The 15861-nt window shown below is 43.4% G+C and overlaps 2 protein-coding genes across 7 annotated transcripts; one reads left to right on the forward strand and one right to left on the reverse strand.

Annotated features, from left to right (window-relative positions):
• Positions 1 to 168: 168 nt before the first annotated feature.
• LOC106608215 (V-type proton ATPase subunit D) lies at positions 169 to 9109 on the reverse strand. The gene is made up of 9 exons (XM_014206046.3): positions 8883 to 9109; positions 6219 to 6336; positions 5443 to 5522; positions 5282 to 5349; positions 2445 to 2489; positions 2059 to 2162; positions 1735 to 1801; positions 1538 to 1616; positions 169 to 956 (listed from the first exon to the last, which is right to left on the reverse strand). Exons 1-9 carry the CDS (start codon positions 8921 to 8923, stop codon positions 812 to 814), a joined length of 747 nt encoding a protein of 248 aa, XP_014061521.1. The 5' UTR covers positions 8924 to 9109; the 3' UTR covers positions 169 to 811.
• A 47-nt stretch (positions 9110 to 9156) lies between these two features.
• Positions 9157 to 15674, forward strand: LOC145850211 (eukaryotic translation initiation factor 2 subunit 1). Of its 6 annotated transcripts, none has more exons than XM_082977047.1 (6): positions 9159 to 9295; positions 11624 to 11851; positions 11969 to 14020; positions 14300 to 14400; positions 14574 to 14717; positions 14989 to 15674. In XM_082977047.1, exons 4-6 carry the CDS (start codon positions 14389 to 14391, stop codon positions 15118 to 15120), a joined length of 288 nt encoding a protein of 95 aa, XP_082833173.1. In that variant the 5' UTR covers positions 9159 to 9295; positions 11624 to 11851; positions 11969 to 14020; positions 14300 to 14388; the 3' UTR covers positions 15121 to 15674. The 6 variants fall into 6 exon arrangements, 5 of the variants coding, with proteins under 5 accessions (XP_082833172.1, XP_082833171.1, XP_082833173.1 ...); XM_082977048.1 differs by having other exon boundaries at positions 14303 to 14400; XM_082977049.1 differs by having other exon boundaries at positions 11969 to 12044; positions 14303 to 14400.
• Positions 15675 to 15861: the final 187 nt, after the last annotated feature.

A 15861-nucleotide genomic window follows, 5' to 3' on the forward strand; every position in this document is an offset into this window, starting at 1 on the left:
ATACTAGTTTCAGGTAAATGAATGCACTTCATAAATATTAATTGTGTATGAGTATGCTGAGTTACCAAAACATGTAAGTAAGATCGGAATTGGGCTGCATGTGGAAATGCAGCCTGATGCACAAATTGTGGCTAAAACATCAAACTCATTTGAGAAAGTGACACTTGGAAGAATATACAGAATCTTTATTTGGATGAAGTGCTCTGACAGGTGGGGTTGCCGTCAGGGTGCAACAGCAGATGGTTACAGGGGGATCAGGTACCTACATGTGAGCCATCCTCCTGTAAAGGGTCAATGCCATAGAAATAGAATGTAATTCTGCTATGTTCAATATAACCCCACTCATATGGGGCCAACATGGAAGGGACTAGCCTCCACAAAGCACACTCACACTTTGGGGAAAAAGAACGACCACCCTGTTATAACTGTACAGAATGACGGCATGCATTGACTTGAGTGTTCTGGTGAAACCGTGAACTTTACATAGCCATCTATGTCCTCACCCAATCAGATGGAATGTTCAATACAGTTCACATATGTAAACCATGTTACTTTACTTAATCTATATATTATTCGCTGCTTTAAGTATTCAAAAGATAACTAATGTCAGATTTAACATCGTCAGTGAACTGATGTGATTGCTGTCAGCAGCAAAGTTCTGACTTTAAAGTTTAAACCTCATAGTTCAATACAGGGATACATCTCCAATACTGAAAACGACAAAACATCACCGGTGTACACAAAGACGTAACTTTTTTTTTAGAACAATACAACATGAAGAAATAGGATGACTAATGGGAATGACGGCATGTCACTCGAACAGCAGGTCCTCGTCGGTTTCCTCCGTCAGCATGTTGGACGGCTCAGCGATGGGGCCCAGCTTGGCCAGACGGATGGCGATCTCCTTCTCAGTCCTCTCTCTCATCTGCTTCTTCTTCTCCTGGATCTTCTTCAGCCTGAGGAGATGGACACGCCATAGAGATAGTTTGAAGATATAACCCATTTTAGCATGGACATTGAGGGCTTCCACCATTTAAAGTAGTTAACTAGGTGGGGATTCCTATTGGTTGGGAGAAATCAGCCAATAATTAGAGCATTGTCTTTAAATAAATGGGCTATTGTTTGTAAATGGATTTAAGCTACTGTATGTCACCTTCATCTAGCAGCCACAATAAATTACAACATTTGGTTCAGGACTCCAGCACTGCAGGTGGCAGTAAATCACCAATATAGCGTGACACTTTTTTTTTTTTTCAAACAAAAGAAGAAAATTGACCAGTTTAAAATGAAAATAGGCAGCGCCATTGAGGCTATGTGGTCACAGATGCCATAATGGCACAGATACAAAGATGAGACCTCTTTCCATCTCTATGGACACACCATAGAAACTGAATTAGAACCCTTTATATATCTCTAGGAGATACAGACAGTGATACTCCGGTAAGATGGGGGTAGAGACAAGGATATGGAGTTGAGGGACACTTTTTTTTTTTAAAGGGAGATGGACAGAGGGAGTTGGTGTGGAAATATAACTTACCTGTAGAACTCTTCTCGTTCCCTCTCATCCAGCTCTGTGATGATGTAGCTGAGGGTACGCTCAATGCGGGGGATGATTACTGCGGACAGTTCAAATCACATTTTAATAATCTTGCTCTCTTCCTACAATCTCTTCTGACAGCCATTATTGATATGTGGCGCATGTTTTGTCATTGTGCGAAAGCAGGGCGGACTCACCATGCTCGATGGCATTCACACGGCGGTTGGTGATCTTGATGGCTTGATCCAGTGTGACGAAGGAAGTCTGTCGATCAAAGAAGTGAGACCATGAGACTTTGTTGTTTAGTGAGACATACATTGCATGTTTTACCACAGTCTTTACCAACAGACTTACTCCGTGGGATCATGGTCCTTAGTGCACCCACCAGAAAACGTTATCTTTTTGCAATGGGAAAACAAAAATAAGCTGTTCTTATTGGCCAAGGCCTGGAAAATCCCTTCCTGTTTCATTCTATTTTATTCCATCTGGCACCTAATGAACATTGACAGAGTGCCCCCTACCTGTAAGGAGGCCAACTCCACTAGCAGCTCCACTGCTTTAGCATAGTTCCTCTTCAGCCTGGAGAGCTGCTCTCCTCCCCTGGCCAGACCAGTCAGCTCATAACCTAACAAGGAGAGGATGGAAGGAATACCGTGAGTAGTGACACAAACACCACTACTTGTTCAATAGCAGGGCATAGACAAAGCTTCCTTTAAACCTGTAAAAAATAATAATAACATTTTTTTTTTTTTAAAAGAACATTTTCCCATAAATGCAGCCATGCCAATGTTTGAGATTATTTAATATGTTATGATAACAAAATTGCCATTTAGAAGGTTTATTCAAAAAGAGTCATGCGTTCGTACTCTACCAACTGAGCAACACAGGAGCAGATAAGACAACTTACTGTCCCCTCCTTCTTGGTAGAGCTCAAACACAGGTAGAGTGACACCTATGAGGGAGAGGAGAATCACACAGGTCAGACATTTAGGAGAGACATGATGTTGTTCTAAAAAAGGTACAGAGAAGATCATAGGAGCTAACACTGCCAGTTCTCTGACCTCCTCCCTATAGGCTGTACCTTTAAACAAAATTGGGATCCTTAACAAAATTATTATTTTCTGTGTTATAGCCTAACTAGACGATAGGCTATAAAGGCCTGAGGAAAGTCTGATGAGAAACATATACTGCCCTCCCGGGAACAGGCCCAAATCCCCGTCATTTGCGCGAAGAAAAGACGGAGGAAAAGAGGACGCAGATCAGGCTGCCTTTTGAGAATCTGTAGGCGAGAGAGTAAACTCTCACTGCCTTCCGTTCTACTTGCTAACATGCAATCATTGGAAAATAAACTGATGACCTACGATTATCCTAACAACAGGACACTAAGAACTGTAATATCTTATGTTTCACTGAGTCATGGCTGAACAAACGACACAGATAATATAGAGCTGGAGGGATTTTCAATGCACCGGCAGAACAGAGATGCTCCGTCTGGTAAGATGAGGGGTGGGGATGTGTGTCTTTTTGTCAATAACAGCTGGTGCACAATGTCTAATATTAAAGAAGTCTCGAGGTATTGATTGCCTGAGGTAGAGTACCTTATGATAAGCTGTAGACCACACTACCTACCAAGAGAGTTCTCATATTATTCGTAGCCGTCTATTTACCGCCACAGACCGATGCTGGCACTAAGACCGCTCTCAACCAACTCTATAAGGCCATAAGCAAACAAGAAAATGCTCACCCAGAAGCAGTGCTCCTAGTGGCCGGGGACTTTAATGCAGGGAAACTTAAATCAGTTATACAAATTTTTACCAGCATGTCACATGTGCAACCAGTACAGAGATGCATACAATGCTCTCCCTCGCCCTTCATTTGGCATATCTGACCATAATTCTATCCTCCTGATTCCTGCTTACAAGCAAAAACTAAAGCAGGAAGTACCAGTGATTCTCTCAATACATTAGTGGTCAAATGACATGGATGCTACGCTACAGGACTGTTTTGCTAGCACAGACTGAAATATGTTCCGGGATTCATCCAATGGCATTGAGGAGTATACCACCTCAGTCATCGGCTTCATCAATAAGAGCATCGACGACGTCGTCCCCACAGTGACCGTACGTACATATCCCAACCAGAAGCCATGGATTACAGGCAACATCCACATCGGACGCCTATAAGAAATCCCGCTATGCCCTCAGACGAACTAACAAACAAGCAAAGCGTCAATACAGGATAAAGCTGAATCCTACTACACCGGCTCTGACGCTCGTCGGATGTGGCAGGGCTTAAACTATTAAGGACTACAAAGGGAAACCCAGATGCGAGCTGCCTAGTGATGCGAGCCTACCAGACGAGCGAAATGCCTATTATGCTCGCTTTGAGGCAAGCAACACTGAAGCATGCACGAGAGCATCAGCTGTTCTGTGTGATAATGCTTTCGGTAGCCGATCTGAGCAAGACCTTTAAACAGGTCAACATTCACAAAGCCGCGGGTCCAGATGGATTACCAGGAAGTGTACTCAAAGCATGTGCGGACCAACTCTCCCTGACTGAGTCTGTAATACCCATGTTTCAAGCAGACCACCACAGTCCCTGTGCCCAAGGAAGAGAAGGTAACCTGACTACCACCCCGTAGCACTCACGCCTGTAGCCATGACATGCTTTGAAAGGCTGGTAATGGCTCACATCAACAGCATCCTCCCGGATAACCTAGACCCACTCCAATTCGCATACCGCCCCAACAGATCCACAGATGATGCAATCTCAATTGCACTCCACACTGCCCTTTCCCACCTTGACAAAAGGAACACCTATGTGAGAATGCTGTTCATTGACTACAGCTCAGCATTCAACACCATAGTGCCCTCAAAGCTCATCACTAAGCTAAGGACCCTGGGACTAAACACCTCCTTCTGCAACTGGATCCTGGACTTCCTGACTGTTGGTTAACTCTTCTTGAACTGCACTGTTGGTTAAGCGCTTGTAAGTAAGCATTTCACGGTAAGGTCTACACTTGTTGTATTCGGTGCATGTGACAAATAAAGTTTGATTTGACTGTGTGAGAAGTGTTGCGTCGGACTCATCTCAGTATCCTAGCCTCTTCATTGATGATAGGCTCTGCCTTACTGAAGTTGTGAGATACAGCATTCCATTGCGAGATACAACTTTTGATTGCCGATACATATGCCTAGTGTACGGTTCCGACTGTCTGCCTGGAGGCTGTCCTGCCTAGAATATGCCCCTCCCCTCTCTCTGTCTGTCCCTCGCTAGATCACTATGAAAGATGTGTGTTCTCGGAAGTACGGCAACCAATCAGTCTCCTCCGTTCCAAAAATTCTGAATCTTAGGAGACGATTCCTAGTGGACACTCAGAAATGGTAGTCGACGTGCAAGGAGTCGAGGAAACAATTATTTTGGAGCCGACTCTCCACTACGTCACTGTCGTCAGCAGAGAAAGGCAAGCGACAGCAGCGAGGTTCTGTATGACAATACTTTGAGAAGTTAAATGAGAAAGAAATGCAAACTTTGATGTGGAACTGAGATCCAGTAATGGTAGTACAGGTGCAACGCTGAACCGTCTGACTTTGAAAGGGACGCTCTGTGAGACCCAAACCGTTGCTGGCAGCTCCGCTGAATTCACATGGAATTTTATGAAAGAAAAATCGATTAAAAAAAAGGTATGTTTATAAAAAAAATTGGCCCATTTATAACATCCCTAGTGAGTCCAGAGCTGCTAACCTGCCACGTTGTCCTTCTTCGCCCGAACCTTCACCTTAGCCTTGTTAACATTCTGGATGACAGTGGTGCTGTGGGAACATTAGGAGAATGTTATGAGAGAACATTGACTAAACATTAGACAAACGGCCTAAATAAAAAGCATCAAATGCACATCCTCTCACCTGAAGTCGCCAGCAGCGAATTTCGCCTCAGCTAAAGAGAAGGCCGCCTCCCTCATCACTTCGCCCATCAAGGTCTTTGTCTAGAGATAGCGAGAGGAAACGAGAAGGACTGAAGTCAATGTGTCAGGCCCTGATGACATTAGGATCTGTTATACAAAACAAACTTACAGTATATTACTAAGAAACAGGGAATTAGACAATGTTTTAAACATAGAAATAGAACTACAAGAACAGATATTCCCATTTAAATCAATGGTTGGTGATGGGTAGGCCGGCAGCCATATTGAGTTTACCCTAGCCCTTAATCATGACTCTGAGGTCCATTACACATAAGAGTCATTGGACGAAGGCGTCTTCTCTCGGGAGAGCATTGTTCTGAACATGAATCGCTTGCGGTTAAATTGATACACACCTTTTATAGGGTTAGGGTTCCACATTGCCATATCTCTATGTTACAGCATGTGTTTACAGAAGACAGAGGGACAACCTGTGCTAATTAGCTATATAGCATGCACCGAACACCTGTGTGTAATGGAAGAAGCTCACAGAACGGGACCACATACTTTGAGAACTGATTCACGTTTAGATTGAGTATTGGGCTGTTTTGGCTGCCAGAGCCAGCGTACCTCTGAATAACTTTGGACCTTAAGGAGTAACGGCAGGCTCCTTAAGAGTACATCTTGGGCTAACGTGACTCATTAGTGTACCATCAAATGTCCATGGTTTTCCCCAGTCTAATATTTTTGTTTCTATGGTTTTAACCCCCCTTGAATTACCTCAATGATCTTGCGGAGGATCTGACGGAAGCGCATGGAAAGAGCATCAGCCTTCTTCTTCAGTAGGTTCCTGCCGGTCTGGGCCCCCTTCAGACGGGCCTTCATGATGGTCTGAGCCCTTCACAGACAAGTCATCAGATGTCAGATAGAGGACTTCCATAATAAATATGAACAGTCAGATTTGAATCATAGTAAGTAGGCCTAAGTAGTTTGACATGTCATAATCTGTGGAGAATATTTTTGGGGAAAGTACAGTAGTCCCAGACTACATGTAAGGCACATAAAAAGCTCTGTGGTTTGGAAATTATGGCCAGTCATCACATGACAGGGGGACATGTCCAATTTTAGATGTTCATCATGAAATGGCAAAGGATTAAAATGATTGACAATGCAAAACTCCCCAAAATAACCAATACCCTTGCAAATTGATGCAAAAAAATTCAGCGGTTTAGTTTATCATTAATTAAAGGCCTCACAATTGGCTGCACTCAACTAGCTAGCTAACAACTAGTTAACAACTCCCTTAGCTTACTGATCTGTCATTGCACCCATTTTATTCATTGAAAGCACTTTTACAAAATGGGCTCTGCCTAACAACTAGCTAGAACAGGGATGGGAAACTGATGGGAGTGGGGGCCACAAACAAATCTGAACTCATCATGAGGGGCTGCAGCTGCTCACAGGTCTGCGTACCCACGTGCATGCTCCCTTTATTTCGCCCCTCCTGGAGGACCTGAGGACTAAAACCATTCCTCAGGACTACCTGGTCTGATAACTCCTGGTAGTCCCCAGTCCACCTGGTCGTGCTGCTGATACAGTTTCTGCCGTTTTGCCTGTGGCTATGGAACCCTGACCTGTTCACCGGACATGCTACCTTGCCCAGGGCCTGCGGTATTCAAACCTCTTTTTCCCTCTACCGCACATGCTGTCTCGACTTCTGAATGCTCGGCTATGAAAAGCCAACTGACATTTATTCCTGAGGTGCTGACCTGTTGCACCCTCTACAACCACTGGGATTATTAATATTTGACCATGCTGGTCATCTATGAACATTTGAACATCTTGGCAATGTTCTGTTATAATCTCCACCCGGCACAGCCAGAAGAGGACAGGCCACCCCCCAGAGCCTGATTCCTCTCTAGGCTTCTTCCTAGGATCCTGCCTTTCTGGGGAGTTTTTCCTAACCACCATGCTTCTACATTGGCATTGCTTGCTGTTTGAGGTTTTAGGCTGGGTTTCTGTATAAGCCCTTTGTGACAACTGATGATGTAACAAAATGTTTAGAATTGCACAAAATTAACTCAAATTGCAGATTATCTCCTGCAATTCTACACATTTTGCTATAGGGTGAATAGGAAAATGTGCATTTTTACAGCTAATTAACTACAATTCTACACATTTTTCCAAAGGGTGGAGATAAATGCTTGCCGTTTTTAATGATATCTGAGTGAGACTGACAAACAAAATCAAATGAAGGCCCCGTCGGCCGGTAATTCGACTATGATTACAAAATTATGATAGCTGGCGCTGGACTAATTTACTAATCAGAAAAATGTTAGCTGACATGAGCTAATTGCGTGATTGACATAAGAAAAAAAATGCTGATTCACCACATTTCAAAATTGCACCTTATGTATTCTGCTATTCTAATTTACAACGGAGTTAAAAAATTATACATGACCAAAGGTATGTGGACACCTGCTTGTAGAACATCTCATTCCAAAATCCTGGAGTTGGTCCCCCCTTTGCTGCTATAACATCCTCCACTCTTCTGGGAAGGCTTTCCACTAGATGTTGGAACATTGCTGCGGGACTTGCTACAAAAGCATTAGTGAGTTCAGGCATTGATGGAGGTGAGCTTTACAACACTCCAGCAGACGCTTGGCATTGCACATGGTGATCTTAGGCTTGTGTGTAGCTGCTCAGCCATGGAAACCCATTTCACGAAGCTCTGAGGAACAGTTCTTGTGCTGACTTTGCTTCTTTTTACCTTTATTTAACTAGGCAAGTCAGTTAAGAACAAATTCTATTTTCAATCACGGCCTAGGAACAGTGAGTTAACAACAGATTTTTACCTTTGTCAACTCGGGCATTTGAACTTGCAACCTTTCAGTTACTAGTCCAACGCTCTAACCACTAGGCTACCTGCCGGAATTCGGTAGTGAGTGTTGGAACCGAGTTCAGACGACTTCGCGGCTGAGCCGTTGTTGCTTCTATAAGTTTCCACTTCACAATAACAGCACTTACAGCTGACCAGGGCAGAAATTTGACTTGTTGGAAAGGGCATCGTATGACAGTGCCAAGTTGTAAGTGTGAGCTCTTCAGTAAGGCCATTCTCCTGTCAACGTTTGTCTATGGAGATTGCATGGCTGTGTGCTCGATTGTATACACCTGTCAACAACGTGTGTGGCTGAAATAGCAGAATCCACTCATTTGAAGGGGTGTCGACATACGTATGTATGATATATATATATAGTATTTTTTTTTTTAATTGTTATTATTGATCCGAGAGTCTTCAAAAGGGGTTTGGTAATCTGAGCTAGAAGGCGATGTAGATTCATATAAAATTGGGGAGCATAAAATCGCAAACCTAGCTAGATTGCTTGGATTACTTAAAAATGTCAAACATGCTAACTAGCTACTTAGCTAGCTAACGTTACTTACATTCTAGAGGGGAATACGTCGATCCTCTCTTTTCCTGACATCTTGTTCTTTGTACTTCAATTCTTTGTACTTCAATTCCGTCTGGATGACTAGACGGCTAACAGATATCTCTAATAATAAAGAAAAGCTATTGCACAATTTTTATTACACCTTGAGTATGACAGGTTTGTAACCGATGTCGTGATCATGATTTTCTAGTGCGAAAATACATCAGCTGGTTAGAAGTCATGTGACTGTGTTGTTAACAGCTATTGCGCTTGCGCCTGTCTGCCCAGGCGCTTTCTCTTCCGGGTCTATAAACGAGCACACATGAATTTGAAGTTGTAGCAATTGGGCCCAATTCGCTAGCTAAGTATTTGAGAAAAACAAAATCAGGACATTACACCATATTGTTCCGTAACTATACGATACAGGTGAGACGTCTACTCCAGTCACCGCGAACAAACAGCTGTTTGCCGGGGTTGTGAAGAGTTCATTGGCTAGTTAGGTGCATGTGCCAATGTGTGCGCTAATGTAATCACGTTAAGCTGGGTTACTTTATGGCAATACAGTAAGAGGATATTTATCTGTCAACTCATTCTTGTCGGTGTAAAAATATGTGCTATGGCAATTGAGTGCAGTTAGAGATATCTGCTGTGAGAACATACAGGTGTGACCAATGTGGATTCGAGTTTTTTTGCACATGGAGGTATGATTAGTTAACGCTAGACTGAAATATCACAACAAAATGTAATCTCTGTCATGGAACTGTCCTTGTTGCGTACTAAACCACACGGGAAGGAAGTGTGGGAGGCATGTTGGGAGGCATGTTGAGACCAAGGTCTATTTTACAGATGACCTCTGAATTACAGAAAATATAAATATATTTAACAAAAATATAAACATGTAAAGTGTTTCATGAGAGGAAATAAAATATCCCAGAAATGTTCCATGTGCATGAAAAGCTTATTTCAAATGTTGTGGACAAATTTGTTTCCATCCCTGTTAGTGAGCGTTTCTCCTTTGCTAATACAATCCATCCACCTGACAGGTGTGGCATATCAAGAAGCTGATTAAACAGCATTATCATTACACAGGTGCACCTTGTGCTGGGGACAATAAAAGACCACACTAAAATGTGCAGTTTTGTCACACAACCCAATGCCACAGATGTCAAGTTTTGAGGGAGTGTGTAATTGGACTGCAGGAATGTCCACCAGAGCTGTTGAATGTTAATTTCTCTACCATAAGCCACCTCCAATGTCGTTTTAGAGAATTTGGCGGTACGTCCAACCGGCCTCACAACCGCAGACCATGTGTAACCACTCCAGCCCTGGACTTCAACATCCGGCTTCTTCACCTGCAGGATCGTCTGAGACCAGCAACCCAGACAGCTGATGAAACTGGGTTTCGCACAACCAAAGAATTTCTGCACAAACTGTCAGAAACGTCTCATGGAAGCTCATTTGCGTGCTTGTCGTCCTCACCAGGGTCTCGACCTGACTGCAGTTTGGCGTCGTAACCGACATCATTGGGCAAATGCTCACATTCGATGGCCACTGGCACGCTGGAGAAGTATGCCCTTTACGGATGAATCCCAGTTTCAGCATGTATGGCATCGTTTGGGCGAGCGGTTTGCTGACATCAACGTTGTGAACATGCCCCATGGTGATGGTATGGGCAGATAAAATCTCCAGACAACAAACACAATTGCATTTTATCAATGGTAATTTGAATGCACAGAGATACTGTGAGGAGATCCTAGGGTCCCATTGTCATGTCATTCATCCGCCGCCATCACCATGTTTTAGCGTGATGCATGGCCCAATGTCTGTACACAATTCCTGGAAGCTGAAAATGTCCCAGTTCTTCCAGGCCTGCATACTCAGACATGTCACCCATTGAGCATGTTTGGGATGTTCTGGATCAACGTGTAAGACAGTGTGTTCCACTTCCCGCCATTATCCAGCAACTTCATACAGCCATTGAATTTTTTTATTTAACTAGGCAAGTCAGTCAACAACAAATTCTTATTTAAAATGACAGCCTACCGGGGAACAGTGGGCTAACTGCCTTTTTTAGGGACAGAACAACAGATCTTTTTACCTTGTCAACTCGGGGATTCGATCCAGCAACCTTTCAGTTACTGGCCCAACGCTCTAACCACTAGGCTACCTGTGTGGGACTACATTCCCACAGGGCACAATCAACAGCCTGATCAACTCTATGCGAAGGAGATGTCACACTGCATGAGTCAAATGGTGGTCACACCAGATACTGACTGGTTTTCTGATCCACACCCCTACTTTTTTTGTTATCTGTGACCAACAGAAGCATATCTGTATTCCCAGTCATGTGAAATCCGTAGATTAAGGCCTAATTTATTTATTTCAATTGACTGATTTCCTCATATGAACTGTAACTCAGTAAAATCTTTAATTGTTGCATGTTGCGTTTTATAGTGTACTTCCAAGACTAAAGATCAGACTGAAGACATTTTTACACTTTTACTGTAACCAAGAATTATTGACAAAAGATCAATTATAATTAGTAAATAATAAGAATGTAGCTATTCCATGTATTGTGCTATCTGATGTGACGGTCCAACCAAATGTACGTCCCATTGATCTTTTATTCAGTTGCTAGAGTTTCATCAAAGCCTGTTTAAAAACCCATTGTAAGTAAATGGAATAGCATATCTCAACATTTAAAATGTCTCTGGTTTCATTATATTTACCTCAATGCTACTGTTTCCCTCCCAGCGATGCTGAACGTTAGCTGTAGGTTCTACCAGCACCGGTTCCCTGAGGTGGAGGATGTGCTGATGGGGAACGTGCGCTCCATCTCCGTCAGTCTGCTGGAGTACAACAACATTGAGGGCATGATCCTGCTGAGCGAGTTGCCACGTCAACGTATCCGCTCCATCAACAAGCTCATTAGGATCAGTCGCAATGAGTGTGTGGTGGTCATCCGAGTGGACAAAGAGAAGGGTGAGGTGGGGTTTGAGTGGGTCTGGTCGGTGAAATAAAGATTGTGTGTGTACACATCTTGTTAATTTTGGTAAGTCAAAAACATCTCTGATATTTGTCAATGTCAACTCTCCGCAGGGTAGAGTCATCAAAGAGAAGAGTTTCGCCAGAGGAGGCTATCAAATGTGGAGACAAATTCACCAAATGTAAAACCGTAAGTCAGGTTGACCGTCGGCACTCAGCCACATGCCGGAGGATGCTGTAATGTACAAACTCTATCATTCTGTTCCAACAATGTCATAAACTCTCAGACGATTGTGTAGCCTGGTCCCAGATATATTTGTGCAGTGTAGCCTACTGCTATGGTGGTTAGGATGTGTTGTGGAAATTCTAACCAGAAAGGAAGAGACTGTAGATTCTTCAAACAACAACTTTTTAATTATAAGATTTGCAAATCTGGAGCTGGTTAACAATCCACTCAACAACAGTGCAGAGTTAAGAGCCCTTCAAACAAGAGTTGGGTCTCAGCCTTTATAGGGAAATACAACCTCTGTCTACGTGTCAGTTTAGCAGGTGTGTGAGATCATGGTGGGATCATAGCGTGCAAACAAGTGATAATGCCAGTGTTGTTACTCCTTTCTGCTGATAAAATTGTTGTTGCTGCTCAAGCTAGCTGTTGTCTTCATATCTCCACACAGATGTGCCCTTGGAAAGATACGGAAAAACAGGATGGACCAAAAACTGGTCACTCAGAGGCTCTTTGTCTTTGGCCGTGTGACCAAGTTACTCAGAAACAGAGGAAAAACACTGGCTTCTTCTAACATGAAAGAAACAGACAGTGGAAATGTACAGCTTTAAGGTTTATACAGCACAGGTGTATAACAGAGTTTGTAATTTTTCCACGATAGATGACAATGACCAAAGGAGTCAGCAAGAACAGGGGCCCTATTCATAAAGTGTCTCAGAGTAGGAATGCTGAAATAGGATCAGTTTTGCCTTTTAAATCATAATGAATGGACAGGGGGGCACCTGTTCCTAAATCGGCACTCCTACTCTGAGTCGCTTTATGAAATCGGGCCTAGATCTGGGACCAGGCTAACATGAGTATTCCCCTCTTGACCAGAAGGGACATGGAGTGTAAATATCTTATGGCGTGGCAGGTGTACAGTATTCTTCGTCACGTGGCTGAGGTGCTGGAGTACACTAAAGACCTGCAGCTGGAGAGTCTGTTCACATGCACGGCCTGGGTGTTTGATGAGAAGGACAAGCGTCCGGGATTCGGTGCTTACGACGTCTTCAAACAGGCTGTATTGTATCGTGACTCTTCCTATAACCTTTTCACATGACTGAGCCAAACTGTACTAGGCTGGCCTGGTTGCACATCCACCATAGTAACTGGAACCAGGCTGGAAAGGACAATGTGAAAAGAGAATATGGGAGCCAGCAGAATATGTTTTTGGATCTGCCCTAGAGTGGGAAATCAGACAATGAGGTTTACAATGAGACTAAGATCTGTCATTCTTAGGGTGCGTTCATAAATTCCCAGAGACCCTGCCATTCTGGATGGGCTGGACCTGACAGACGAGGAGAGGGCCGTGGTCATCGACAACATTAACAGGCGACCACACAATCAACATTAAGATACACTACACACACGTTAGAGGATCAGAGGGGGAAGGAGGCCTGTACATGGCATGGATACTGTTTTTAAGTAAAGAAGGAAGCCTGTACGTGGCATGGATACTGTTTTTAAGTAAAGAAGGAAGCCTGTACATGGCATGGATACTGTTTTTAAGTAAAGAAGGAAGCCTGTACATGGCATGGATCCTGTTTTTAAGTAAAGAAGGAAGCCTGTACATGGCATGGATACTGTTTTTAAGTAAAGAAGGAAGCCTGTACGTGGCATGGATACTGTTTTTAAGTAAAGAAGGAAGCCTGTACGTGGCATGGATACTGTTTTTAAGTAAAGAAGGAAGCCTGTACGTGGCATGGATACTGTTTTTAAGTAAAGAAGGAAGCCTGTACATGGCATGGATACCGTTTTTAAGTAAAGAAGGAGGCCTGTACATGGCATGGATACTGTTTTTAAGTAAAGAAGGAGGCCTGTACATGGCATGGATCCTGTTTTTAAGTAAAGAAGGCCTGTACATTGCAGAGATAATAAAGTGAACTATATAAAATGATTCCAAGGTAAAAGCAGATAAGCATATTAAGGTTGCAGCAGGACTCATACTACAACGTGTTTCAACCCAACAGGTCTGCCTCAGGTAGTGCTCATTCCCTACCTTAGGAAGCCCTGTTGGGTTGGTATTTCCACATTTGATGTTTAAAATAACATTTTACTACACCAATATGGAAATTGATTTTAACTCCAGAGTGGCATGTTGAACTCGTCTGAAGTGTTGAACTGTAAACATGGTGGCATGGCACCATATTTATTTGAACAATACATTTGTACCATCTTCCTAGCAGACATTGAGGTGGCATGCTACGGGTATGAGGGCATCAACGCCGTAAAAGACGCCCTGAGGGTGGGGCTTAGCTGCTCGACAGAAACCATGCCAATCAAGGTAGATTGCATCAAGGAGCTCTCGTACCCTATCAAGCATGTGGCTGTGCCCGTGTCAACCCCATAGAAGTATCATCTATTTAATGATATATCTATTTTATGTCATTCTTTCTGTGGTCGACCCCAACTTTCTTGACGGTGTTCAATGACCGCTCGAGTGCTTTCTCCTCCTAGATGAATGTGATGGCGCCGCCACGCTACGTGATGACCACGACCACTCTGGAGCGCACTGAGGGCCTGTCGGTTCTCAACCAGGCCATGGCGGCCATCAAAGAAAGGATCGAGGAGAAGAGGTGCGTCTTTAACATCCAGATAGAGGTGAGACTGAGGATACCGTTACAGTAGATAGTTGGCTGGGAAAACGATGGAGACACGGGTGATCAGTTTGCCAGTAGTGTAGAATGCCAAAGTACTATGTGGAAGGTGGTTTCTCTCTCTGAGGCCACTTCTCATGAAGCAAATGTGTCATGTCCAACTATGTAAATAAAATACACTTGACTTTTGTACCGTCTTTTCTTACTAGCACTGATTTTACAGTTAGCGGCTTAAGGTTTTACTTACAATTATATGTTTGTTTTACCCACCTTAGTTGAATGCACTGATTATAAGTGGCTCTGGACAAGAGCATCTGCTAAATGTGGTGACGGACATGGACGAGATAGCTGGCCCGTCAGCTGGAAAGGCTAAAGCGGGAGAACGCAGAGGTGGATGGAGACGATGAGGATGGAGAGATGGAGGCTAAAGCAGAGGACTAGTCCGTCAGCCCTGAGAGAAGGGATGATGGGAAGACAATAGAGAGAAGGATGGGCAGACCTGGCCATAGTCACATTGTCCAACAGATGTGTAACTCTCATATTCCAAAAACAGGGGTATTCAATTGCAAATGTCCCTGTCAATTAAGAGGGGTTTCTCAGAAGATGGAAACGTGTATCACTATCCACTCAGGTCTAGAAATAGACAGAATGAAATGTTAAGACAAACTATACCAGTAAGTAACCATTTTACAGTACCAACACCTATTTGGATCAATTATACCCATATATGCAGAAAACTGTATACAAGCATTGGCCTTTTACTTTCTTCTTGCCCCAGTGTCTTCAGTATCCATGGTGATTGGTCTCTTGCTGGTCACAGGAAGTGATGCGTGTAGAGGGAAAAGGTATAATAGGTGTGTGTCTGGTTTGGGGGACTTGTGCTCTTCCAGTAATATGTATTTTGACTGGTAGGATTTTTCTTGTGTAGCTCACATGACATCAATAAAGTTCTGATCAATGACTTTGTTGGCAACTATGTGGAGTTTGGTATCGATTGCTAGCCTGGGTACCAGTCTGTTTAGCTAACATTCCAGTCTTTGTATTCCCTGTCATATACCAAATGTTTAGTTTGGCAAGGAGCGGAATGATAACCAGACTAATGAATTGCAGCCGTGGTCAGATTGTGTAGAATAGGGAATCATATTCAC

Source organism: Salmo salar, chromosome 06 (genome assembly GCF_965601325.2).
Source record: "Salmo salar chromosome 06, fSalSal1, whole genome shotgun sequence".
Lineage (NCBI taxonomy): Eukaryota > Metazoa > Chordata > Actinopteri > Salmoniformes > Salmonidae > Salmo > Salmo salar.

Coding starts and splice junctions, on each gene's coding strand:
- LOC106608215 (XM_014206046.3), bottom strand. CDS start 8,923: ATGTCAGGAAAAGAGAGGATCGACGTATTCCCCTCTAGAAT. Junction 5,350..5,442: donor TTCGCTGCTGGCGACTTCAG/GTGAGAGGATGT, acceptor ATGTTCCCACAG/CACCACTGTCATCCAGAATG. Junction 1,617..1,734: donor TGTGAATGCCATCGAGCATG/GTGAGTCCGCCC, acceptor AACTGTCCGCAG/TAATCATCCCCCGCATTGAG.
- LOC145850211 (XM_082977045.1), top strand. CDS start 14,212: ATGTTGAACTCGTCTGAAGTGTTGAACTGTAAACATGGTGGCATGGCA. Junction 14,401..14,573: donor CAGAAACCATGCCAATCAAG/GTAGATTGCATC, acceptor TTCTCCTCCTAG/ATGAATGTGATGGCGCCGCC. Junction 14,718..14,988: donor TCTTTAACATCCAGATAGAG/GTGAGACTGAGG, acceptor TACCCACCTTAG/TTGAATGCACTGATTATAAG.